The 27,530-nt window shown below is 37.3% G+C and overlaps 1 protein-coding gene across 16 annotated transcripts in view; it reads right to left on the reverse strand.

Annotated features, from left to right (window-relative positions):
• The window catches only part of MYCBP2 (MYC binding protein 2, E3 ubiquitin protein ligase), a 270,681-nt gene that overhangs the window by 197,450 nt on the left and 45,701 nt on the right, over positions 1–27,530 (reverse strand). For all 16 annotated transcript variants that reach the window (XR_003513823.1, XM_027557742.1, XM_027557733.1 and 13 more), the window contains 6 exons: positions 26,731–26,946; positions 18,928–19,081; positions 11,662–11,858; positions 5,355–5,597; positions 5,048–5,119; positions 3,473–3,569 (listed from right to left, as the gene is read on the reverse strand). Coding sequence is in view for 15 of the 16 variants with exons in the window: in XM_027557742.1 (XP_027413543.1) it covers positions 3,473–3,569; positions 5,048–5,119; positions 5,355–5,597; positions 11,662–11,858; positions 18,928–19,081; positions 26,731–26,946 (979 nt within the window). In the remaining variant the exon portion in view is untranslated. The remainder of the gene's footprint in view (positions 1–3,472; positions 3,570–5,047; positions 5,120–5,354; positions 5,598–11,661; positions 11,859–18,927; positions 19,082–26,730; positions 26,947–27,530) is intronic.

A 27,530-nucleotide genomic window follows, 5' to 3' on the forward strand; every position in this document is an offset into this window, starting at 1 on the left:
TATAGTCTGATAATAAACATGCACCACGATGAACAAACTATAATGTTGGTTATAATCATGTCAATACAATCACATGCGAAGTAGGCAACCCTCTACCTTCAGACATACATCACAGTCATTAGTGTCACAGAAAAATACAGACAGACTTAAAGCTTCTGCATTGGAGGTCTATGCTGTCCATCTACAGATATCCCTTGCTTTATAAAGTAGAACTGGCTGTACAGTTTTCAAGGTTTAATGCCTAGTCCCAGTATTTTTAGCATATAGCATGCTATATACACTTTTAAAATGTTCATCCTTCATAAAACAGTCACATCTAAGCTGATTTATCTCTTTTTTGGTCTGAAAGTGCTAACATTTGGTCTGGAATGCCATATTTCATCAATACTATACAGTCTCTGTAGAACAGTGTACTACATACTTTGATCAAAATATGCAGACAAACACAATTGTAACAAGGGATAGCCGTATTACAGAAGGACCACTGGGACATGTGTTAGTGACTGCTACTTAAATAACATGAAACTACAAGCAGCTCAGTATCTAAGTATAAACTGTATCCTTTAGAAAAAACAAATGTTCAGCAAGCAAGTCTAAAAGCACACACACACTTCCCAAAGTAACTGCAGAGAACTAGGATGAATCTCTCCATTAATTACAATGCCAAAGAAATAATATTTCATTTCTATTTGCACCTGAATCAGCAGAACATAAAAGTCTGGTTTTGGAATGCAGTAATGGAGCCCACCCAAGTAAGCTGGATTACTCTATATCTTTGCCCAGGAGCTTCATACTAGCATACTTCCTTATTATAAATATGCAAAACACAGGCAGACCCTTACCAAATAGAGAATTCAGTGATCACAAACTGGAAATAGAAACTGGGAGACAAGGCCCACTGGTAGCCCAAGAGACTTGGTAATCAAAGAGAGGAGAAATCGAAAGAAAGAGTTCCTAGTCCACTGTACAGAATACAAAGAGGCGCAAGAAAGATGCTTCTCAAGCTCTAAGCAGTAAGATTTTAAACTAAAAAGCAAAGAAGAAAAACTCATTATAATTTCAGATAAATGCAGGGGTGAGGAGTGAAACGGCGCAAGAAGAGTAGCAAAAGCTCTCATGATCGGAGGCAGCATGTCACCAGACACAAAGAGTAATGACACAGGGGTACAATATAAAAGGTACGCCAACATACAAGGCTAAAGTTACAATCAACGGGGAAAAGTATGCTTTCAGCGCATCAGTGCTGGGGTGAAAATAACTTATTTATAAAGTAGACTATAAGACAAGTTGGAACATGAAGCTCAAAGAATTACTAGATTTCTGTCAATTTTAAACATGGTATTCATTACCATCTATAAACCCCTAGCTAGAGGGAAAAAGGGGACTATTAAAGAAAACTGCCGTCCAGGTCAAAGAAAGGGAAAAATGACCACAGGCTTCTTCAGGCTTGAAGGCAAGTCTTCCTGCCGCACGACTTCAAAAAGATTGCGCTCTTCATCCTTTCTGTCTCCGTCATGTGATGTCCTAAGACAGCATCTTCGGGAAAATATCAAGATACACAACATGGGACTATTCTGACCCAGTTTGGTTCCTTCCTCACCATGAATATGGTACTTATTTGTGAAACACAGAAAGCCACATTTGTGTTGTTAAAAGTCGCATTTCATATGCTAAATGAAATCGAGGGATTTCAACTGAATAAGAATATTAACGAGTCACTTTTTTTTTTTTTACCATGATGGAATATATAAAACAGCTGCATGTAGACCATTTTCAAATGGTCTTTCTCAGTTACAGTCTCAGTTAAATGACCAAGGTTTTTCAAAAGCAAATCCTTTCTATTAGTATCCATCTGTCTTGAGGGGGTGGGGCATGGGATTGAGAACTTTTCTTCCATTAAGACATCCTAAAATGACTTACACAGAGTGACAGAGGTGCTCACTGGAGTGAGATTCACTCTGCACAAAATTAGAAGGCATCCCCATTTCAATACACTAATCAATGGAATATATTTTGTGACACTAAAATGATGTCACAGAAGACTATTTAATGACCTGGAAATATATTCAGAATACTGAGTGGAAGGGATAGGTTAAAAAAGCAATAAATAGCATACAATCACTTTTGTACATGTATGTACACAATATGCATAGAAAAAAGGAAGGATATTTTTCACTAATATGTCAGTAGTGGTTACAGATCGGAAGTGGGGTTACAATTAATTTTTATTTTGTTTTGCTCATATGATATTTATATAATAAATGTGATTACTTTTAACATATATATATATATATATATATATAAGGGGCACATGCTATTTCTTAACATTTTTGCTGTTATTGTTGTTATCATCATCATCATCATTATCATCAGGATCAGAGGGATCAGAAACATGGCCTTGGACTTGTGATGATTAAAAAACAAACAAACAAACAAACACAAAACAAACAAACCTCCTGTAGACATATCTGAAAACAGTGTTATTTACCAAATGGCTTTAATAAGTCATCTGTTTTCCAAAGTAGCTTTATTTGTGAAACACACATGAAATGTGACATTTAGCTTACTGTGGCATCAGGTACACTAATTTGGATATATATATATATATATATATAGCTATATTCAAATAAATGTTTCATGAGGTTATAAAAAAATCTTAAAAATTAACAAGCAGCCAAGGGAGCAATTAACCTTCACACTGCGTTCTTCAGAAGTTCTCAATCATTTTCAGATGGCCAAGTGCCTTGAAGTAGTTTTGCTCCTTACCATGAAATTGTTGGTGGATGTATTAAACACTGAAGATTTTAGTACAGAGAATGTATTAAGGTATAAGCAAATTCAAATACCTTACAGTGGAGAATATATTATGCATTTGCCCAAGAATTTAGACAGCACAGTGATCTGAAGGATAAATACATATGTACAACCTCAAAATTAAAGCAAAATGAATTGTGTCCAAAATGCCTTATCAGAGTATTATCAAAAAGTATAAGTGAAAAAATTTTTTAAATTCCTGACCCACCCTAAAAACCTCTGTCTCTGAAAACCCTTTAAAAATAAATTAGAAAACACAAAGCACACTGTTGTTAAAGTAAAAATAAAGAGAAGGTTCTTTACACCAAGGTTATTCAAGAGCCAGGGTCGTGGGTTTATTAAGAACAACAAAGCCAACATCCCCCCCCACTGATTCAGGAGCTGAAAAGGCATGGTAGGGGGAAACAAACTACAGAATTTGGGCAAGAATTTGAAAATCAGTATTAAAACACTTCAGACTATATTTACAGTATCTGTTTTTCTCACATGCATTAATTTTCTATAGACTATAAAATGTTCTGCATGTCAAGATTGCTTCAATCTGTTTGTAAGCAAGCACTGCTCCTTGCTAACCATTCTTTATATGTCTCAGTGGCCTAACATGCACATCTCTTAAAATCACCTGTGAAGACAACAGACGACTAGTTGAGTAACATACCTGGTAACAGCACAGTGCCATCCTGTTCCAGTGTTTCAGGGCTTATTCTTATGGCTGTCATGCTGTGGTTATTCACATCTCTATACAATAAATAACCCTGACAACAACAAAAAAATTTTGTGTTCTTATATACTGAAATATTTTTTCATTACCCACTTACTAGAAGAAGTAGTCATACAGGTCTGTATTACAGTGTTTTGAGGTACAATAATACATCAATATTGATGTCTGAAACATTAAAGATTTAAATCTTTAATGATTAAAGATTTTATATTTTAATCTTTAAAGATTAAAGATTTAAAATATAAGAACCTGAATATACTTTAATAAGAGTAGGTATTATATACCACTAAATATCAATTTAACCTATTAATTCTACAATATAAATATTAGATACACTACATAGGACAATAAAAATATTTTGGTCAAGATTATTATATCACTTGCCAAGTAAATAACAGAAACGACTGCTGTTACTCTCACAAATATCTAGGTTAATATTTAAAATCAGTAAAGTAGTGGTTTTAGATAGAGTGATATGTCATTGAACATACTTCAGTAAGTATATTTCCCAGGACATTATTTGTTAGATAAAATACAGAAGTGGCAAATAAAAATTTGAAATATTAAACCAAGTTATGTTTTGAGAGACAATCACTGAGTAATTAATTTGATAATTAAATGTTAATTTCAAAATCTCCCCCAAAAGTTGATATATAGAAAGACTATTTTTCATACAACAATAATTTTTATAATTTTCAAAATGCTTTCAAATATCTTTTTTCAACTGATGCTGACAACAATCTGAGAGCTAGGCAAGATAGGCATGCAGGGACATCTTTATTCTATATTCTTCCACAAGGAAACTTGGGCTTCACTTCTCAGGAAAGGATAGTATAAAATAGATATTTCTGGCCCTTTGACCTTCGTTCATTTGCTTCATTGTTCGTTTGCCTCATGCATCCAATTGCTGACACCCAGTTGGTCATGTCAGTCAGGTGATGAGAACACAGCATTAATAGAACTACACAGGCCCAGATCTTTTCTCTCACTGGTTATTCTCTGCATGCACCTCCATGCAGGCAGCTGCCTACTGGGCAGGCCACACACCACTCCCTGGAAGGCACTGATCTAGACTTAGGATGGAAGAGTTCATGGTAAAAAGCTTTAATTTGGCTTTGGGTCACAGTTACATTCCCAATTCAGATTTGCAAATAATAAAGGTGGTCTTTGATGCTTAACTAGAGGCTCACTTAAACAAGGACTCCAACGGGAGACATATTTATTCCCATTTTAAGCTAAATCACACAGGATCAAATAAACTAGCTGAGTTGTCCACAGTCTCACAGCTGGTAAGAAGCAAGGCCAGACCTAAAAGTAAACCTCTTATGAAAGTGTCAGTGTTCCACGCCAACGTTCTTTATACTACACCGTATCATTAGTATAGTCATATTATTAAAAACACACTATATCTGTTTAAATAGAAGTGATATTATTTACTGATGACACAAGTATGAACCACATATTTTAAAAGACAGGAAGAAAAGTTTGGTTTACTGTGAGATATTCTCCTACCTGAGCATACCCTAACCAAGACTTTTTTTCTTTTCTGTTTCTGATGCGAGATGTAGAATTATATATATGGCCCTGCAAAACAACAAAAGTTAGTTCTAGCAACAGTTTTATAATTAATAATCTGTGAAAACTAACATACATGGATGAATGACATTTAACACGTATATTCCATTTTGATTTTCAAAGAAATAACATCAACCTTAGATGGCACTCTAAAAGCAAGAAACAGAAGATAATTCAGTATAAGATATAACTTGCACTCTGATTAAGAATCACTTACCCAAAAAAGAAAAAAAAAATCACTTACCCTAACCGTTCCACTGTATCCAGAGCCAATTTTGTACAATCCATCTTTGCATAACAGATAAAGAAAAAATCCATCATTCTGAAGTAGACATTGATCATCCTCATCAACAGATATTTCTTTTAATGGCCACTTGTGCATTAAAGCTGCTTTCTTAATGCCATTGCTAAACCAGTCCTGAATTTGAATTTTTCCCACCAACACTGCCTGTACACTTCTCTGTAGTGAATTTAATATCATTGGCACCTAGTCAGAAGAAAAACATTTTCAAATGTCTCAAACACAAAGCAGACTAAATAAAGATATTTTATTAATATATCATTTATAAGAAAAAATGTTATTCAGAACGATTATATTTGGCATGTCAGCAAAAAGTAGCAACTGAAAATCTATAAGAAACAAATCTCAAGCAGGACAAAACAAAAATGTAAATACAAAGAACATTAATTTGCTTTTGTGACCAAAAACACTGAAATATGCATTTTTCTCCAAAACACAGGTTAACATACTAGATTAGTAAAAAGTATGAATACTGAAACATATTTTTTTGTATAGAGTGCGCACAAACGAAAATGGTATCTTTGTATGATATGTATATCCATTAATATATTGTATGACATTGAAGTACAAAATTAAGCCTAAGAGAAATACTGCTCTTCTACAGATGAAACAAAATTTCCAGTATTTCTCTTCTACGTTGTTTATTATGCCTAGTACCCATTAACATCAACATTTTTCCGTGATATGAAAACTTAATTTTATGAACTATGTATTTATCCAGCATTCATTTAAATGAGTCCTCAAAAGTCACCAGCATGGGACCAATAGTTGGACCCCAGAGAAATCCCCCTGCTTCTCACTTTTTGCCTCTCTCTCACTACCCAAGGATGGCTGCCACGTATCTGACTGCAGGGCAGACCCAAGGGCACTGTGTCAGCTCCAGTTCTCCAGCTCCACTGTCCAATATGACAGCCACCAGCCACACTGAGTACTGAGCTCTTAAAATAGGGTTAGTGTGACTTGAGATGTGATTTAAACATAAAATACACACTGGCTTTTGAAGGCTTAGTTAAAAAAAAAAAAAAAGAGTATAGGTTTTATTAATAATTTCATATTGATTACATGTTGAAATTATTTTTGGATATATTGAGAAAATCCATTATTAAAATTAATTTCATCTGTTTCTATCTTCTTAACGTGACTAATAGAAACATTTAAATGACATAGGTGGATTACAGTATACTTCTATTGGACAGCACTGTTCTAGAGGGCAGAGATTCAGAGGGATAAATAACCCACTGTTCATTGATATTTCCTCTTCCCCTTTGAGACCTGAGGCCTCTGACCCAATCAAAATGCAGAACTTTTACTTTTAGGAAACTTTTATTTATGTATATGGTTGAATACTACAAATTCTCCCCCTAGAAGTAACTACATTAAACTTAAAACTGTCTTATCTAGAATTGATATCCACATTCTTATATGCCACAGCTTCATTTTCAATTTTTTTTGTTTCAGATACTTTTAATGAGTCTACTATCAAAGATGATACTCTTCCTTTTTTCTCAAATCCTCCAAATTGAGCTATATAATCCTCTCTAGTTAAAGCATTATTCAGAAGTTATTTTATTGTGCCTGTAACAAAATTGTATCACATACTATATTTTCCTTACATAATTTTTCTTTTTCTTCACTGAGTCAACAATTGCCCTATTTTTGCATTTGCTAAGTTTCTTCTATACCTACCCCTATGGGTTCCTCATCCTCCTCTCAAACATCATCTCTAATGTTTCCCGTTGGCAATATCCTTCAAGAAGCCCTGCTCCCTAAGGACAAGGGCAGGCACAGAGGTTGAAACTGTCCCATGCCTTGCATGTTCAAAAGCATCTTTATCTTCCCTCACACATGCCTGAGAGCTGCACTAAGCAGAGTGAACATCATTTTCCCTCAGAACTCTGAAGGCACCATTTGTTATTCTTTATGCCAATGCTGCTTTTGAGAAGTCCAACAACATTCTGCTCAATCTCTGGTACATAACCTGTCTTTGCACTCTGGGACCATTATTCTTTCTTTATTGTGTTATGATTTTGCAAAGTTATTCTTGGTGTGAGTCTTTCTGTCATTCACTGTGTTGGGCACTCAGTGTGTGTTCTGTTGATCTGAAATGTGTAACTTGGGGGACGGGAAGTCTCCTTATGAAGCTTAGGTAATTTCTTCCTCTCTGCTTGTTGTTGTTTAGTCACTCAGATGTGTCCAACCCTTTGTGACCCCGCAGATTGCAGCCCACCAGGCTCCTCTGTCAATGGGATTTCCCATGCAAGAACACCACAATGGGTTGTCATTTCCTTCTCCAGGAGATCTTCCTCATCCAGGGATCAAACCCACATCTCCTGCATTGGCAGGCAGATTTTTTACCACTGAGCCACCAGGGAAGCCCGTCCTCTCTGCTTGAATACCTATTAAATACTGGATTTTCTAGAAGGATCCTCTAATTTTACTTTATATAATCTATTTTCTTTCTTTTGCTCTGTTTTCTATTGTCTGGGGACCTCTTTAATCTGAACTTCTAACACTTCTACTGATTTTATTGTGATCTTATATTTTTTAACTTGCAAAATCTTTGTTCTGAATTTTTCAAAAACACTGCTCTTTAATGTAAATAATCATCTTTTCATCCCTCTTTAAAATACAAATTACTCTTAGAGTTTTTCTGTTCCCTGTACTCTTTTCAGCAAAATTGTTAGTATTATTATTACTATTTTTACTGATTTAGGGTACTCTGTCTTTCACATTAACCCAGTAATACTTGGCTCTCTCTCTCTCTTTAGTCTATAAGTCATGTCTGACCCTTGCGACCCCATGGACTGTAGCCCGCCAGGCTCATCTTTCCATGGGATTCTCTAGGCAAGAAAACTGGAGTGGGTTGCCGTTTCCTTCTCCAAATACTTGGCTATACACTTATTTGTAAAGAGTAAGCAACTAAAAAAACTGACAGAAAGCTGCTGTGAACCGACAGAGTCTGACAGACGGCGAGCTCACCTCAAACTGATCCCGCCAAGTTCAGCAGTTTGACTGCAGGGTCTCTCACTACCTGCCAGATGTCTGCATCTGTAAGTCTTTCCTCACTTTTTTTCTCCAAAAAAGAATCTTCCAGTCTTTTTCCTAGAAGCTATAAGCCTCACTCTCAGTATCTCTGAGGATGGAGGAAGGCCATCATCAATATGGAGACTTTCACTTAATCTCCATATTCAGCCTGGCTCCTCAATTTCACTCTCAACTGTGCCTGGTTTCCCCTGGCCTCTCTGGCTCAAATTTCTTTACACGGAAAACCTAACTCTTAGGGGTAGGAGAGGAGGACAGGTGACTGGCTGGGAAGTGTAGAGGAAGGGCTCTGGAGTTCTGGAGCTTTCATTACACAGAATCCCAGTCTATTTTTAGTTTTTCCCCTCACCACCATTTTCCAGGCACCTATTACTTCCAATTCTAAATTCTATCTGTATTTTTAGGTGAAAATCAACTTACCTTCTGTGGGTATTAGCTTCTTCAGAAGTTTAAGCTTTCCCAGTATTTACGTTCTAAAAATGTGTCCCATTTTAGAAGTTTATACTTTAAAAAGAATCCTTTATTGTAATCTTTGTGGAGACTGCAAGGGTGGAGAGGAGAGCAGAAACTAGGCGTCTCCAACATGGCCCTATTTCTCTCCTGCTTTCTGAGTGTTAGTTTTAAGAAAACCCAGAACTACAATTAGAAGTCTCAGATGTACCCTTTTTTTTCTCCTATTGATTTCTCACCAACAGTGTGGCAGTACCTAGAAATTTTATTCTGATAAACTAGAGTTCATTAATCTGAGGATTTCAAGTCATTCACCAATTCTGGAAAATCTTAGCCATTATTTTAAATACTATCTCTCCATGAATCTATTACTAGCCTTGTGGAACTCAGATTGTACTTCAAACTTTCTCATTCTCTATGTTTCTTATTTTTCATGTTTTATCTCTCTGTGCTGCATTCTGAATAATTTCTTCCTCTATCTTTCAGTTCACTGCTTCTATCTTCAACTACATTATCCACTGGTTAACTCATCCTTTAAGTTTCTAATTGTAACCATTTGGTTTTTCATTTCCAGGAGTTCTATTTGGTTTGTTTTCTGATCTGATTATCTTTTATATCCTTATTCCTTAATAATACTTTTGACACTTTATTAATCATATTAAATATATACACACTTAATATCAAATTATATATAGAGAGAGACTTGGCAAGATTGATTCTGCTTTACTCTCTCTTTTCTCTCACATTGGAAGAAAGGAGACTCTCAATGGTGGTGCCTTTTTTCTATGTCCTTTTTGTTTGTGAGTCCAGATTCAGTAGTGTTGTGTCAGTGGGAAGTCTGTGAAATCTGGAGTTCATCTTTACAGAAGGCACTTTAGTCTCTTCCAGTAAGAGACCTCACATTATGAGCAACCTTACCTTAAAGTCTCAGCGTAAGCTTTTTGGAACAAGATAAGTAATTTGCATTTGGATCCCAGATAATTTGAGATGCAACAGTTACATTTTCAGAGAAGGCTTTTCTTACCTGCTCCTAATCATTGCTCAGCCAAGAGAGTTTTGTGAAATGAATAGGTAGGTGAAATGGGGCCAAATCATGAAGAACACTATAGGTCATGTTAAGATAACAGGTTTTAATATGGCCTTTGACTTAGAGCTGGGGATACAGTGATGCGGAAGGTCCTTAGAGAGCCACCGCTGTTGCTTCAGAGGATTGAGTAGTTTTGTGCAGCCCAATGCTTGAGCGTAACTACAGCCAGACAGACATGGGTTCAAGTCCTGTCTCTGCTATCTGAAGGCTCTCTACACTGTAACTACATAAACTTCTTCCAGCTTTCAGTGTTCCACTCTTACTGCTATTTCCATGCTTTAGCACACAGATACCAAGACTATTCTCTCTCTCTACACCACCAATACCAACACCTCCTCCCTCTGCACTGGCTAATTTCAACTCACTGTTTAAGAACTCATGTCATATCCTCTCAAATAAATCTACACACAAAAAAAATCACTGGATTCTAATAAGTACCTTGTATATGGTCACTATATTTTTAACATTTGGCATGGATATTTGAATGTTTGTGTTATTCTATTAAAATTTTGAAAGTATTTATCTACATTTAAACTAAAATTTTGCTGAATCCTTAAAGCTTCCCTGGTGGCTCAGCTGGTAAAGAATCTGCCTGCAATGTGGGAGACCTGGGTTCGACCTCTGGGTTGGGAAGATCCCCTGGAGAAGGGAAAGGCTACCCACTCCAGTATTCTGGCCTGGAGAATTGTATAGTCCATGGGGTCGCAAAGAGTCAGACACAACTGAGCAACTTTCATTTTCATTTTTCACTTTCAAAGCACAGCAGAGAACAGTTTGGAAATCAATAAATTGGACTTCAAAATAAGTAAGAATCATAAAGAGGGGAAAGAGGACTTCAGCAGGACAAAAAGAGGGAAAAGAATAAGAACAGAAATCTAGAGAAAGGACACTGCTCGTGTTTGATATGGAAAGTTCAAAATCGCTGAACAAGTCACAGACAGTAGCCCATTTACCCCTTTCCCTATATTTGGCTGCTAATGACAGGGTTCAGGCATCCCTTCTACATGTTCTGGAGATCATCCAAGGGGCCAGGAAAGAGCACATAACAGAGACTTAAAATTGTAACTTCTTCAATTTCCAGAAAACATTCCAAAAGAATTAAATCCAGTCTGCCTATAAGTAAGTTTCTATTTCTCATCACTAACAAGGATGAAGAGCTTATTCCACAACTGCCCAGTAAAAGCTCAAAAAAAAAAAAAAAAAAAATGCTGAATGTGAAGCAGAAATAGCTCAGAAACACATCAATCCACGAAAAACTATCACAACCAATTAGAAATATCGGAAAAATAATATATGCTTTTCTTTCAATGGGGAAAAGATATCTAGAAACTATGAAGGAATTCTACATTTGAAAATTCAGGGCAAGATGGGAGGTGGGGGAGGACAGAGAGCAAGCCCATGTTAAAGGAAAAGGAGGCTGCAGTGCTGACATAAAAACTACACTGAAGATGTAAGTTTTCGCCAAATTTCATTTTATTATACCTTTCATGTCGCAGCATTAAACACACATGCAGTTTAGATCAACTGTCTTAGGTTATTTATACATCAACCTGGGATAGATCAACCACTATACTGAGCAAGAAAAAGCAGTGAATTCCAATTGACAGAAATTGAGGTGAAATGGCAACTTGGTCTCTTGTCCATTTCTAAGCAGCTCGAGATATGAAATACCTGAATAGTTTGGCAAGCGTGGCTGCCATTGTTGGTGAGGATGGCAGAGATGGCCTGCAGTGTCCTTCCTGTCTCTCCCCAGGAAGCCACCAGACTAAAGAGACAAGCGCAGGAAAGTGCTGTCAGAGACTGTCCTGTGCTGTCGTTCATTCCAGTACTTCGAACAGTGATTTCCAAAAGGAGCTGGAAGAGAGACTCTGTGGATAAAACAGAACTCAATTATGTCATTCAACATACAGGACATTATATGGTATCTGTTCATTTATTTAAACCTTGCCTCGCTTTTCAAAAAAATACTTAAGGTAGCTACAACAGTTCACATTTGTTCCTTTCTAGCTACCCTTTTTCACCCAAAGTTAGAATATTTACATAAAAAGGATCTTACAGAATACTTAGTCCAACTCCATATTTTTGTAAATGAAGAAATGGAAATCTACCCACAATCATTTAAAAGAAACTTGCTTTCAGGCATTCATAGTATTCAAGAACTAGCCTATTTAGGAGTAACAAACTATTCATTGCATTTATTTTTACCTTTTAGATTAGGAAAATACAGGCTTCTTAAAATGTTATATGCCCAAAAAACTATGTATTTATTTGCAAAACGACAAAAGAATACATAGAACACATGCAAAAATTTGCTTTCATATAAAATTGGCTTAATTGCTAACACAACAGCAGTGCATACTCAGAGACACAGAAAGAAGAAGAAGAAAAGAACAGAGTCATAGAGAAAATTTGAGAACAATGGAAAAAAAGGGGGAAAGGAGAAGGAAGGAAGGGGAAGGAAGAAAGAGAGAGAGAGAACTGATGTGCTGGAATTCTCTGCAAAAGGCCATCTGTGTTTTATTTCTTAGCTCCCAGAAACTGAGGCTTCCTCTTGTAGTCCCCGTCTTCCGCATCTAATCCCTAATTAATTAAGTCCTGTCAATTGTACTTCCTAATTCCTCCACTTTTTGCATCTCATCAGCATCTCCCCAACCCATGCTATCTACCACCTTCTCTTAATTGGACTACTAAAAGTATTCATAAATTAGCTCCTATAATTCACTTTTGCATTCTGATAGTCAAAGAGAAATTGTAAACCAAAAAATCTGTTTTTTCTTTCAAATCTATTCACTCCTTTGTTAATTACTCCTCTTCCTTCTTTCCTTTCTCACTCCCTACTTCACTTCTCTCTATATCCTTCAGTCTTTTCCCTTATTCCATCTAGCCTTCACTCTGTCTCTCTCTCCAACTGTCCTTCTTTTCCTCTATCCTTTCATCTACCTTTTTCCTTTGTCCATCCCGCCATTATTATCCTGCCCATTCATCTTATAATTATTCAGCCAGTATTTCCTGCATTCTCCCCGTACATCAGGAACTATCCTAGACATTGATGAAGACAAAGAACGTCCCTGGCAACAAAAAAAGTTAGATCAAATTGAAGAAGATAGTGTAAAGAATTTTTTAAACATAAGTAGACAGTGATGTTCAATTCCTTCTAGAAACAGAACCATCCTCCTTGGACACAGCCTATCAAGCTCCACATGGCCTATTCCCTGCCTCCCCATCCTCTCACTCTCCACTCTGCTCACTGTCTTTTTCCCTTCCTACCTCAAAATCTTACCAGTGTGGAGATTCCTTAAAAAACTGGAAATAGAACTGCCATATGACCCAGCAATCCCACTGCTGGGCATACACACTGAGGAAACCAGAATTGAAAGACACACGTGTACCCCAATGTTCATCACAGCACTGTTTATAATAGCCAGGACATGGAAATAACCTAGATGTCCATCAGCAGACGAATGGATAAGGAAGCTGTGGTACATGTACACAATGGAATATTACTCAGCCATTAAAAAGAATACATCTGAATCAGTTCTAATGAGGTGGATGAAACTGGAGCCTATTATACAGAGTGAAGTAAGTCAGAACAAAAAACACCAATACAGTATACTAATGCATATATATGGAATTTGGAAAGATGGTAAGGATAACCCTGTATGTGAGACAGCAAAAGAGACACAGATGTATAGAACAGTCTTTTGGACTCTGTGGAAGAGGGCGAGGGTGGGATGGTTTGGGAGAATGGCATTGAAACGTGTATATTATCATATGTAAAACGGATCACCAGTCCAGGTTTGATGCATGATACAGGGTGCTCGGGAGTGGTGGGATGACCCAGAGGGATGGGATGGTGAGGGAGGTGGGAGGGGGGTTCAGGATGGGGAACACATGTACACCTGTGGCGGATTCATGTCAATGTATGGCAAAACCAATACAATATTGTAAAGTAATTAGCCTCCAAAAATAAACAAATAAAAAGACTAAAAAAAAACCTTACCACATGCTCTCCCCACCTGCCTAGAAACTTAGTTAACTCTTTCTTACTCACCCTTCAAATCTCCAATGTCTCATCTTCTCTGAAGTCTGTTATTAATTCTTAGAATTCTGCTTACATGTGTCCAACAGTCTACAGCTAAGTTCCATAACAGCAACAATGTTTATACTGATAGCCCCTATATTATATGCTCTTAGCACAGAACATTTAAGTGAATAATTGAGAGCATATCCTCTAACCTTAAATTGAACAGAAAGACTGATATAAGGGAAGGATTTTTAAAAAACTGAACAATTTGTAAATCAAATCCATCAGCAAAGGGATGTCTGACGTATAATAATCATCAAGCTATCCTAACAATATGAGAGATGCATATATATTTTCATGAGCAACATGAAAAAAAACACTGTGGAAAAAGTGTAACTAATAGAAAAAACAGAGATTTCTATACAAATTTTACTTTAAAGAACCAAATTACTACTAAAATCTTGGAGCTAATTAAACAACATAAAAAATATGAAGTGATGGTAAATGCCTGAACAGAAAAATAAGTCAAAGCAGTGAACAGATCAGAAATAAGCATTGGAAGGATAGAAGAGAGACCACAGACAGTACAGCAGCATTTAAAACTGTTAGTAGGGAAATGAAAACAAATTATGATCAGGAGACCTAAGCTTGGATAGAAAGAAGATAATTAAACTAAAGCACATTATTATAATTTTGAAAGCCAGCATTAAGAACAAGATCTATTTTGAAAAGAATAAAGGAAAGGGAATATTTATGTATAACATGAAAATAAAAGAAAGTACATAACAAATGGTAGAGGAAAACAGAATGGCAGAAGATCCAGGAGGAAAGGAATGATCAGCATGTTGTTCTAAGTTAAGATATAGGGTATACTGGTTTCAGTGGGCATTGTAAATACTTCAATGATTGGCTAATTTACAATCGAGAGCTAAGGACAACTAGCAGTTCAGTTCAGTTGCTCAGTCGTGTCCGACTCTGTGCAACCCCATGGACTGCAGCAGGCCAGGCCTCCCTGTCCATCACCAACTCCCAGAGCTTACTCAAACTCATGTCCATTGAGTCGGTGATACCATCCAACCATCTCATCCTCTGTTGTCCCCTTCTCCATCTGCCCTCAATCTTTCTCAGCATCAGGGTCTTTTCAAATTAGTCACTTCTTTACATCAGGTGGCCAAAGTATTGGAGTTTCAGCTTCAGTTTCAGTCCTTCCAATGAATATTCAGGACTAATTTCCTTTAGGATGGACTGGTTGGATCTCCTTGCAGTCCAAGGGACTCTCAAGAGCCTTCTCCAACATCACAGTTCAAAAGCATCAATTCTTCCGTGCTCAGCTTTCTTCACAGTCCAACTCTCACATCCATACATGACTACTGGAGAAACCATAGCTTTGACTAGATGGACCTTTGTTGGCAAAGTAATGTCTCTGTTTTTTAATATGCTGTCTAGGTTGCTCATAACTTTTCTTTCAAGGAGCAAGCGTCTTTTAATTTCATGGCTGCAGTCACCATCCGTAGTGATTTTGGAACCCCCAAAAATGAGGTTTCACACTGTTTCCATTGTTTTTCCATTTATTTGTCATGAAGTGATGGGACCAGAAGCCATGATCTTAGTTTTCTGAATGCTGAGCTTTAAGTCAACTTTTTCACTCTCCTCTTTCACTTTTATCAAGAGGCTCTTTAGTTGTTCTTCACTTTCTGCCGTAAGGGTGGTGTCATCTGCATATCTGAGGTGATTGATATTTCTCCCAGCAATCTTGATTCCAGCTTGTGCTTCATCCAGCCCAGCATTTCTCATGACGTACTTTGCATATAAGTTAAATAAGCAGGGCGACAATATACAGCCTTGACACACTCCTTTCCTGATTTGGAACCAGTCTGTTGTTCCATGTCCATTTCTAACTGTTGCTTCCTGATCTGCATACAGATTTCTCAAGTGGCAGGTCAGGTGGTCTGGTATTCCATCTCTTTCAGAATTTTCCAGTTTCTTGTGATCCACACAGTCAAAGGCTTTGACATAGTCAATAAAATAGAAGTAGATGTTTTTCTGGACCTCTCTTGCTTTTTCAATGATCCAACGGATGTTTGCAATTTGATCTCTGGTTCCTCTGCCTTTTCTAAATTCAGCTTGTGCGCACCAGGACCCAAAGATCCCACAGAGACTGAGACAGAACTGTGTCTGAGAGTATCCTGTGGAGGTACAGGTCAGCAAGGGACTGCCGCAGGGGCAGGGGCTCTGGGTGCAGCAGACTTGGGTATCGCATAAGCCTCTTGGAGGAGGTCGCCATTAACCCCAACACAGAGCTGCCAGAACTTATACAGGACTGGGGAAAAGACGCTTGGAGAGCACAAACAGAACCTTGTGCATACCAGGACCCAGAAGAAAGGAGCAGTGACCCCACAAGAGACTGACCCAGACTTGCCCATGAGTGTCCAGGAGTCTCTGGCAGATGCATGGGTCAGCAGTGGTCTGCTGCAGGGTTGGGGGCACCAGATCAGTAGTGCCTGCATGAAACCTTTTGAAGGAGGTCCCATTGTCTTCATTACCTCCACCACAGTAAGTAACAAGGAGGGAACACAGCCCCACCCATCAAGAGAAAACTGGATTTTCTGAGCATGGCCCCACCCATCAGAACAAGACCCAGTTTCCCCCTCAGTCAGACTCTCCCATAAGGAAGCTTCCATAAGCCTCTTATCCTTCTCCATCAGAGGGCAGACAGACTGAAAACCAAAATCAGAGAAAGGATAACTAGCAAGATATTCTTAAATAAAAGTATTAATTTAATTACATCTTCAAAAAAATGCCATGAAGTCAAGTAGTGCATCGCAATGTAAATACAATCACTGGTGCTACAGAGACAATAAACAAGATGCCTGCTTCTTAATATGCGCAGCTTGTATTTGGTAGTAGCATGAATAACATGGTGCTGTTGTTTTTAAAAATCCTCAGCTTATTTTCATGGCCAGTACTCCCTACCACTAACTAAAACAAAATAGTAACAAAACAAATTGAACGCAGAAACTAATTATGATATATGATCCAAAAAAATAACAATCTGACATCAAAATGAAAACCAAGTAATGAGGTTCTCACATGTGGGTCTAACATAATCCAAACAGGCAAGCAAAGAAAAAGACCCAAAGTCGAGTTCAGACCAGCAGTATGGTCCCCTAATCAGCAGCTTTGGCATTACCCAGAAACTTACTCAACATGCAAATTCTTGTGTCTCATTCCAAATCTACTGAATTGGAAACTCCACAGTTAGGGTCCACATATATGATTGACACAAGCTAATGCATGAGATTTAGAAAACTCTAGACTCTTTCCCAGATCAGGAAAAGAGTACATCAAGGCTGTTTATTGTCACCCTGCTTATTTAACTTACATGCAGAGTACATCATGCGAAATGCCGGGCTGGATGAAGCACAAGCTGGAATCAAGACTGCCAGGAGAAATATCAATCCTCAGATTATGAAACCTCAGAATCCTCAGAAATATCAAACCTCAGATATGCAGATGACACCACCCTTATGGCAGAAAGTGAAGAACAACTAGAGAGCCTCTTGATGAAAGTGAAAGAGGAGAGTGAAAAAGTTGGCTTAAAGCTCAACATTCAGAAAACTAAGATCATGGCATCTGGTCCCATCACTTCATGACAAATAAATGGAGAAACAATGAAAACAGTGACAGACTATTTTGAGGGGCTCCAAAATCACTGCAGATGGTGACTGCAGCCATGAAATTAAAAGATGCTTGCTCCTTGAAAGAAAAGTTATGACCAACTTAGACACAATATTAAAAAGCAGAGATATTAGCTTGCCAACAAAGGTCCATCTAGTCAAAACTATGGTTTTTCCAGTAGTCATGTATGGATGTGAGAGTTGGACTATAAAGAAGCTGAGCACTGAAGAATTGATGCTTTTGAACTGTGGTGTTGGAGAAGATTCTTGAGAGTCTCTTGGACTGCAAGGAGATCCATCCAGTCCATCCTAAAGGAAATTAGTCCTGAATATTCATTGGAAGGACTGAAACTGAAGCTGAAACTCCAATACTTTGGCCACCTGATGCAAAGAGCTGACTCATTTGAAAAGACCCTGATTCTGGGAAAGACTGAAGGTGGGAGCAGGGGACGACAGAGGATCAGATGGTTGGATGGCATCACCGACAGGATAGACATGAGTTTGAGTAGGCTCTGGGAGTTGGTGATGGGCAAGGAAGCCTGGAGTGCTAAAGTCCATGGGGTCGCAAAGAGCTGGATGCAACTGAACTGAACTGAGATTTTTGAAGGCCCAGAGTTAGGAAAGCAATTAGCCTTCACAATTAAGCTTCCATCTCTTCCTCTTCCTTAAAGAGCCCCCACCTTGCTTACAAGAGTATGTGTTGAGTCTAGGTCACTGGCAAATTAAAGGCAGGCATTCATAAAACTTAAATGCACTTTACACAAAGCAAATATTTTTCACTTAATGCAAGCTGCTACTAATTCAAAAGCTTTACCTTCAACATGATAAATACAAATCTATTTTTGTTTAGAAACTAACTGTGCTGTGTTGAGTTGGTATTTGTTTCCTCTTTTCCTACTCCTTTGACTCTCCAAAATAACATGTAAAGTTAGATGAAGTCAACGTCAGCTATTCTGCTCAAAAGTTTAGTAAGAATGATTTAAGTTTATGGTGATAATAAGGCCTGAGGGTTATTTCTGGGTTCTAAGAATTTCTATTTGCCATCATCATAATAATCAGGAAATGTCTGTGCATGAACTATAACTCCAGTGGAACATAGCAAAGTAACTTAAAATTTATACCCCTGCTGTTTCAGCACCATCAACAGAGACTGAATTACAGGCTGTAGTCAGTATATGCTTCATAAGAGAAGCTCTTTACATTCAAAGGCTTCATTCACTGTGCCTAAGCTCTTACCTAGGACCTCGGGTGGCTCTGACTGAAGGCCTTCCGGTTGCTGACCCTGAAGTACGTTAAGCAGGGCTTGGAGACTCCTGAGACACAGGGATGGATGAGAAAATCGTGTCTCCTTGATCAATTCAAAAACTTCACAAAGTCCAACCTCAATGATCTATTTAAGATAAAAAAAAATTATACTTTATAACATGTGAGCTAATAACACTTTTCAGGCAGTATAACCAGTACAGTTTACTTCTAACAGCAAATGATTAATGGTACAATATTTTAAAGGCAAGACAAAATCATCACATAAAAAAGAATAAAACCCACTGTGTTTAATTTCAAGATTTAGAAAATTATCTGGTTACACATAAGGTTAAAAAATAGTGGCTCTATTTAATAAGTAGTTTTAGTATAATGAAGCCATAATAAAACATCATGAAAATGGTTTAACAGTAAACCAGTTACTAGATTGCAATCACCCAGGAAAAAATTAACTAATAATATACAAAGTTCATTTGGCTGTACTCAAGTAAATATTGGCATTCTATTTTAATTTTACTTATGGCCAGAAAAAAAAAAAAGTCAATATAGCACTATACTGTGAAAAGATTAAAAAAGGAACCAAAGTTTCTTAGGATTTCCTATAACGGTAAAATCAGCCAATTCTTATTTGTAGATGGTGTCCCTTATTCTTGTAGGATTTACCACAAAAAGAATCAAAAACTACCTATCTAAAATATCATGGCTATTTTTACTTTTAATTATCTTATCATTACTCATGAGGACCAAGAAAAATGTAACTCATCCTCCAATTAAAAGTAAATAAATTTTTAAAATATATAAATAAAAATTAAAAATATATTTATAACTCAGTATCTACCAAAAGGTGGATAAATTTGCAACAAAAGACAGAGAGCAAATATGATAAACTGGTAAAAAGAGATACCTTCAGAAAGCTGAGAGAACAAAAGACAATGAATTCAATTTCTCAATCAATGCCTATATTTTGAGAAGGAGATGTGTAAGATCTTCTCAGGAAGTATAAATTTGGAGAAATAAGTAACAGAAAAAGTTAAAACTAGATAAATTAGTAGAAGTGCACCAAAGAATTAATTCCACTGAATGAAATATAAAAGAGACTCTCTCTGATGAGATTTATACATTAATTCATATATGACATAAATAATTTTAAGTACTTATTTCATGCATCTCATTACAGGAGATATGAGATATATTAGACCCTATTCTCTAAAAGTTTATAATCTAACAGGGTAAATGCATTTTATATATATTTTTATCCAGCCCAACCTCTATTAGAGCATTTATTATGCTATAATATAATTGACTATTTTTGTTTCCATTTTCCAAACTAAAAATGTGTTTCCTTGTGGACACAGAGTATATCTTAACTAACTTCTCCCATGACTAGCCCAGTGCCTACACATGAGAAGCAGACAACAAATACTTATCTCAGCTATTCACTCTCTCAGTTGTGCACTAAAAACCACTGCAACTCATAAATGTGTTGCCCAGGCAAGGGTCAAGTCAGTTGCAGGCAAGTCAGCTGCAGTTATCTAAAATCCTGGAATGCTTAATCATAGTTAAGATTATGGAACTGCTTGTACAGAGTTTCAATTGATTAAATGGAAATGAAAACATTCCATTTCATATAGTTTACCTTCTGGAAATAGACAAGAAAATAAAAACAAACTGTCCAAGATTTCTGTTTATGTCCTTACAGGAAGCAAATCTGAAGTCAAAGACTGCCTAAGTATACAAAAGTGAAAGTGAAAGTCGCTCAGTCTGTCCAGCTCTTTGCAACCCCATGGACTATATATAGTTCATGGAATTCTGAAGGCAAGAATACTGGAGTAGGTAGCTGTTCCCTTCGCCAGGGGATCTTCCCAACACAGAGGTTGAACCCAAGTAGGCAAATGCTTTACCAGCTGAGCCACCAGGGAAGCCCAAGAATACTGGAGAGGGAAGTGATCCCTTCTCCAGCGGATCCTCCCAATCCAGGAATTGAACCAGGGTCTCCTGAATTGCAGGCGGATTCTTTACCAGCTGAGCTACCAGGGAAGCCCAAGTACACAAAGTAGGGCTCTATTCTCAGGCCGGTAGGAGACCAATCAAGATTGCCTGGAGAAATATCAATAACCTCAGATATGCAGATGACACCACCCTTATGGCAGAAAGGGAAGAACTAAAAAGACTCTTGATGAAAGTGAGAAAGGAGAGTGATAAAGTTGGCTTAAACTCAACATTCAGAAAACTAAGATCATGGCATCTGGTCCCATCACTTCATGGCAGATAAGATGGGCAAACAGTGGAATCAGTGGCTGACTTTACTTTTCTGGGCTCCAAAATCACTGCAGATAGTGACTGCAGCCATGAAATTAAAAGACACTTGCTCCTTGGAAGGAAAGTTATGATCAACCTAGATAACATTAAAAAGCAGAGACATTACTTTGCCAACAAAGGTCCGTCTAGTCAAGGCTATGGTTTTTCCAGTAGTCATGTATGGATGTGAGAGTTGAACTATAAAGAAAGCTGAGCGCTGAAGAATTGATGCTTTTGAATTGTGGTGTTGGAGAAGATTCTTGAGAGTCCCTTGGACTGCAAGGAGATCCAACCAGTCCATCCTAAAGGAGATCAGTCCTGGGTGTTTATCGGAAGGACTGATGTTGAAGCTGAAACCAATACTTTGGCCACCTGATGCGAAGAGCTGACTCATTTGAAAAGACCCTGATGCTGGGAAAGATTGAGGGCAGGAGGAAAAGGGGATGACAGAGGATGAGATGGTTGGATGGCATCACCGACTCAATGGACATTGGTTTGGGTGGACTCTGGGAGTTGGTGATGGACAGGGAGGCCTGGTGTGCTGCAGTCCATGGGGTCGCAGAGAGTCGGACACGACTGAGCAACTGAACTGAACTACCAATCACAAATTTTCACATGTCAAAGAACTCTTCACAGATGACATTCTTGGCTAGGGTTTCTTTGTATAAGTAGATTCCTGTAGTAATAGACAAAGTATTGAACCTTGCCAAAAATAGTAAGGCTCCTTACTGAACAGCTTCCCAAGTTGTCTCTCTGATAAGGTTATGCTGTAATAACAAATGCATGACAACAAGTAACTCAGGGGGCTGCCTAGGAACAGCGCACTAGATGGGTTTAGTGAAAAATACTCCTCAAACGTTAGTCAAAATGATCAGGACAAGGAATTATCCATCTGTCCAGATGAACCACTGTAAAATCTCACTTATCACCTATATCTTAGTTCAGTGTATAATTTTCATTTTTAACAAGGAAAAAAACTAATTCATTTCCAGAACTGTGATATACATTCAATATACAACAAAATAAAAAATCAAACTCAAGTTTCCCAATCATATTTAACTTTGAATGATTGAACAGAGGAACAAAATATGTTATAAATTAAGACTTTTTGCTGAGGTTTGGCTGAGAGTACTTTACTACACATAAGAACTCTGAAACTGCACTTTATACTCTGAAGTCTGTCTTACAGTCACTAAGAATACACTCTATGTCCTCCTCCCTCAGTAATAGGAGGAAGAGTATAAAAAGAAAAAAATATAGTACTGCAAATACAATATGATTTCATTTGTGCAGAAACAAATATATTTTAATGTGTATATGTAAAAATGTTTATAATGGGTATATTTTGGTTATAAGGATTTTAGAAATAACTTCCAGCTTTTAAAATTTTCTTTTCCTCTTTTATAAAAATGTTCCCCATTTTTTCAAATTATCTACACTGAATACACACTGCTTTTATAAATAGAAAAAGAGATTATTAATAAGCTTGACTGCTCAATAGAATAGTTCATTGTAATAAGATAACACACTAAGCTTTCAGTACTTTCCATGACAAACCATAACTAACCACCAAACACATGGTCTTCCAACTCCTCTTCAGAAAACAGTCTTTTGTAAATTTACAGAATGTTATCATCACTGTTGCTTTAAAACAATTAAATCCTGAAAGCTCTCTATTATACTTGAAGGAACACAAAACCCAAATAATTAACTAGTATAGCCAGTCCAATGTCACTGTTGCAAAAAGTGAGGCAAAAAACATATTGGGCCAAAAAAAAGTCTTTTGAGGTTTTATTTTGCTCTCCTCAAATCATGTATTTCCAAAGGTGGCATTATCATTTTCACTACCAGTAACATGAAGGTTTAGATATATCACATTTAGATTTAATAATAATAAACTCTTTGCCATTAGAAATTCTATCTTCTATTAAAAAGTCCTAGAGTCAATTCTAAGACTTACAGAAAATATTTGAAAAAGCTCAAAAGGAAATCAAAATCAATTTAACTAACTTTTAAAAGTCAAGGAGAACCAGTCAGAATGGCTGCGATCCAAAAGTCTACAAGTAATAAATGCTGGAGAGGGTGTGGAGAAAAGGGAACCCTCTTACACTGTTGGTGGGAATGCAAACTAGTACAGCCACTATGGAGAACAGTGTGGAGATTCCTTAACAAACTGGAAATAGAACTGCCTTATGATCCAGCAATCCCACTGCTGGGCATACACACTGAGGAAACCAGAAGGGAAAGAGACACGTGTACCCCAATGTTCATCGCAGCACTGTTTATAATAGCCAGGACATGGAAGCAACCTAGATGTCCATCAGCAGATGAATGGATAAGAAAGCTGTGGTACATATACACAATGGAGTATTACTCAGCCATTAAAAAGAATACATTTGAATCAGTTCTAATGAGGTGGATGAAACTGGAGCCTATTATACAGAGTGAAGTAAGCCAGAAGGAAAAACACCAATACAGTATACTAACGCATATATATGGAATTTAGAAAGATGGTAACAATAACCCTGTGTACGAGACAGCAACAGAGACACTGATGTATAGAACAGTCTTATGGACTCTGTGGGAGAGGGAGAGGGTGGGAAGACTTGGGAGAATGGCATTGAAACATGTAAAATATCATGTATGAAACGAGATGCCAGTCCAGGTTCGATGCACGATACTGGATGCTTGGGGCTAGTGCACTGGGACGACCTAGAGGGATGGTATGGGGAGGGAGGAGGGAGGAGGGTTCAGGATGGCAAACACATGTATACCTGTGGCAGATTCATTTTGATATTTGGCAAAACTAATACAATTATGTAAAGTTTAAAAATAAAATAAAATTTAAAAAAAATAAATAAAATAAAAAATTTTAAAAAAGGTGAAGAAAAAATAAAAAAATAAAAGTCAAGGAGGGAAAACAGAATTGTATCAAAATGATATCTCGACAACAAATAAAAAATTGTCTCCATTACATAAGAGAAAAAAGGAGCAAGAGAGAAGTAAAACTCCAGCAAGAAAAAGGAAAATGACAACCACACATTTGGGAGAAGCAAGAGAGGAACAACAAAGGAAAGGAAAGAAGTGACACGAAAGAGTGTCTGGAGAAGAGGCACAGAAATGGTCAAAAGGAATAGAAAAGTCAACATTTCACACCTGCCCTCATGCTCCCATCATCTCAAACCCTAAAGGCCTCATCTCTTCTGTGTCCTGCAAACTGCTGCCAAAGACCTGAAAAGTTTCACTCCCAGTCCTGCCCCAGCCCACAACACTCTGACTAACTCTGCAACAAAAGCATTCCACTGCTCCTTCCTCTCTGATCTGACTGTCTCATTTCCATGGATATACAGTACTTCTTAGTAGCTGAAGAGTTCCCCGAAAACTAACTGAAATTTACTTGGACCTACGCATTTTCCTATTTGCACCTTAAACTCATTAACAGCTAGCATTTATTAAGCATGCATGTATTTACTAACTCTTTGAATCCTTACTACTACCCTATAAGGAAGACATTATCCCCATTTCAGAGATGACAAAACTGAGCCACAGAGAGGTTAAATAACTTGCCTAGCATCACACAGCTAGCATTTGAAATGGCAAGTGTTTGAACTCAAGCAGTTTGACTCTACTGCCCATGTTCATCATTATACCTTGTTTCCTGACAGGCTAGAACTTGATGGAAAACTCAGTATTAATAACTTGAATTATCTGCTTTTCTTCTTTTCACTGGAAGCTCTCTTTTAGATTCTGCATCTTTTGACTCTGTTATTCATGCTAAAAAAAAAACACTTAAGAATGCCTGATATTTTATTTCCTTAATACTGATTCTTCCTAAAGTTTTAAAATAGCCTAAGAATCAGTAGTTCTTGACTGTGCAGTATCTTTTAAATTAAATACAGTTTATTATCTGATGTTTACATACCTGTGTGAAAGGCTTCTCTGGGTCTTTATTCTCCTTCCCAATGTTGAACCTAAGCTGAGTGACTGTTACAGTACAGTGAGACTCACTCACACACAGAATGAATTCTTATACCGAAAATACAAGCCCATATCCTGACTTAAAAATGTAGCTTTGCTCAGCCTCCCCTAATTAAGCATAAGAAATCAGTATTATAGACCACGCTGTTTACTTGGAGAAACTTGCACGGAAAAGATGAGTCTGTTTTAAGTGGAAGAAAGAAGCCAGTAGAGATAGTACAGTTATGGACACTGGAGAGAAAAGGACTAAGGGGAAAAGGGTCCCAAGAGCAGATAAGGACACTTGAAGGTGACTGATTAAGACGCTAAGGGACTTCACAAAATCTCTACTACCCTATGAAATAGGAAGCAAGTCAATTGCTGACAATAAGGGGAGAAGAACCTGGTGGTAATGATTAAGGACGGGGATGAACTTACAAAGAGCCTCCATGAAAAGTGAAAACAGATCAGAAACATGGCCTCTATCTGGCTGCTATGTCTGAGTAATATAAAAAAAAAAGTATCTACATGGTATCTCATGTAGGCATATGAAGAAGTTTTTAAGGCACAGTCTTAAGGTATCCATTTAGTAAAAAGAAAATATATATGAATCATTTATGATAAAGGAAATCATTTTTAAATGTCTATATTTAGAAAACAGCAATATGTATAAATAATTTATGATAAAGGTACCATTTTAAAATATGTCTATATTTTCATCCATTCTTTGTTAGAAATATTCACTACACATACAATACAGAAAAAAAAAATATATATATATACATAAAATAACATTACAATCTTAAAACAAACTCAATGCTTAAATAGAACAAAATACCTTAAGAACAGTTTGTTCCACTACAATACATGTTGCTATGACACCAACTGGATTATATGCCTCTGGTAAATATGGGAGTGATATCAGAACAATGCAGTTTGATTTACATGTATTTTTCCCCTAGTCAAAGGGAACCAGGATAGCAAGAGTACACTTAACACCTTAGGCAGAAAAGGCAAAAGCTCTCAGCTCAGCTCTTCTAGCTCTGTGTCAAGAAAAATTAAAACATATACCTGTACCCAGAGGGAGGGCTGGGACCATAGCCTTCCATGGCTCTTAGCTTGTGGCAATCTGCATTTCCTCCTGTGCCCACCTTAACAGCAGCCCACTGGCTCAGAGCTCCACTTCCAACCTCAATGGCTCAGTGCCTGCAAGCCACCATTGCCCCTCTCTTGCTTCTGCACATTTTTAATAGCCCCTGAACAAACTCCAAGCTACTGAGCTCCCTGCCTGGGCTTCCCAAGTACTCCCCACTGAGGTACCAATTACTGACTTTGTTAGCTCTCCAATTAAAAAGTTGCCTAAGGTTTTCCTGATCTAGCCTAAACCTATTTTTACCCATACGTCCTGTTATTTTCAGTGTGCAATTTCATTAAAAGCAAGGTGTTTTAGCAATGCAAACATATGTATTATAGCCCAAACTCCTGTAGGTTATTCATCTAAGTGGAACCTAAGTACCTTACCTTTGGAAGCTTGATAGGGGGCTCTTTGGATTCCTCCTCTTCATCACTATCTGATTCTCCGCTCTGCACAGAGTTCTTAGAAGCCGCTGCCAATGATGTTTCCTTTTTCTGCCATTCCAGAACGCAATGGCGTACATTGCAATAAATATTAAATGCAGAAGGATTGCTATGTAGTTTGATATCTGGTATGATTACCGTGTTCTCCAAGTTCTCCGACTGAAATACAGGACACAGTATTTCAATTTCATACTCCTTTCCATCATCATCACTACTCATTTTTTAAATGAAAAATTAAACATTAGGCTAGATGACATGCAAAAGTCACATAGGTGACAAAGATAATCTAAATCTACTGACTCAATTTATAGCACTTTTTACAATACTTCACTACTTTCTAAGTAACAAAACAATAACCAATCTGGCAAGGGCTAGAAAGGAGCCAGTAAAGAACTTATCAGGAATACCCTTTTACCCCACAAGAGGAAAAGAGCCCACAAAGCTTAAATGCCAAAGTTACAGAGGATACTCCATTTTTTGCTTTTCTAAGGGGCACCATATATACTGCTGAGTCTCAATGACCTACCACATATGTTGAATTACATTTTGATTTCTTTCAAAAGTAGATATAGGGCCTTAAACAGAAATTAGAACTTAAAAAAAAAACCTTAGTTTTAGTTGATACTAATTTCATTCTCATTCAAATAATGGTGATGCTGAGAAAACTACAGATTATGGGCACATGCTTCCTGAAAGCTCTCTCTCTTAGCTACAAAGTTGGTGCAAAAGTAATTTTGGTTTTG

The sequence above is a fragment of the Bos indicus x Bos taurus genome, chromosome 12, assembly GCF_003369695.1.
Source record: "Bos indicus x Bos taurus breed Angus x Brahman F1 hybrid chromosome 12, Bos_hybrid_MaternalHap_v2.0, whole genome shotgun sequence".
Lineage (NCBI taxonomy): Eukaryota > Metazoa > Chordata > Mammalia > Artiodactyla > Bovidae > Bos > Bos indicus x Bos taurus.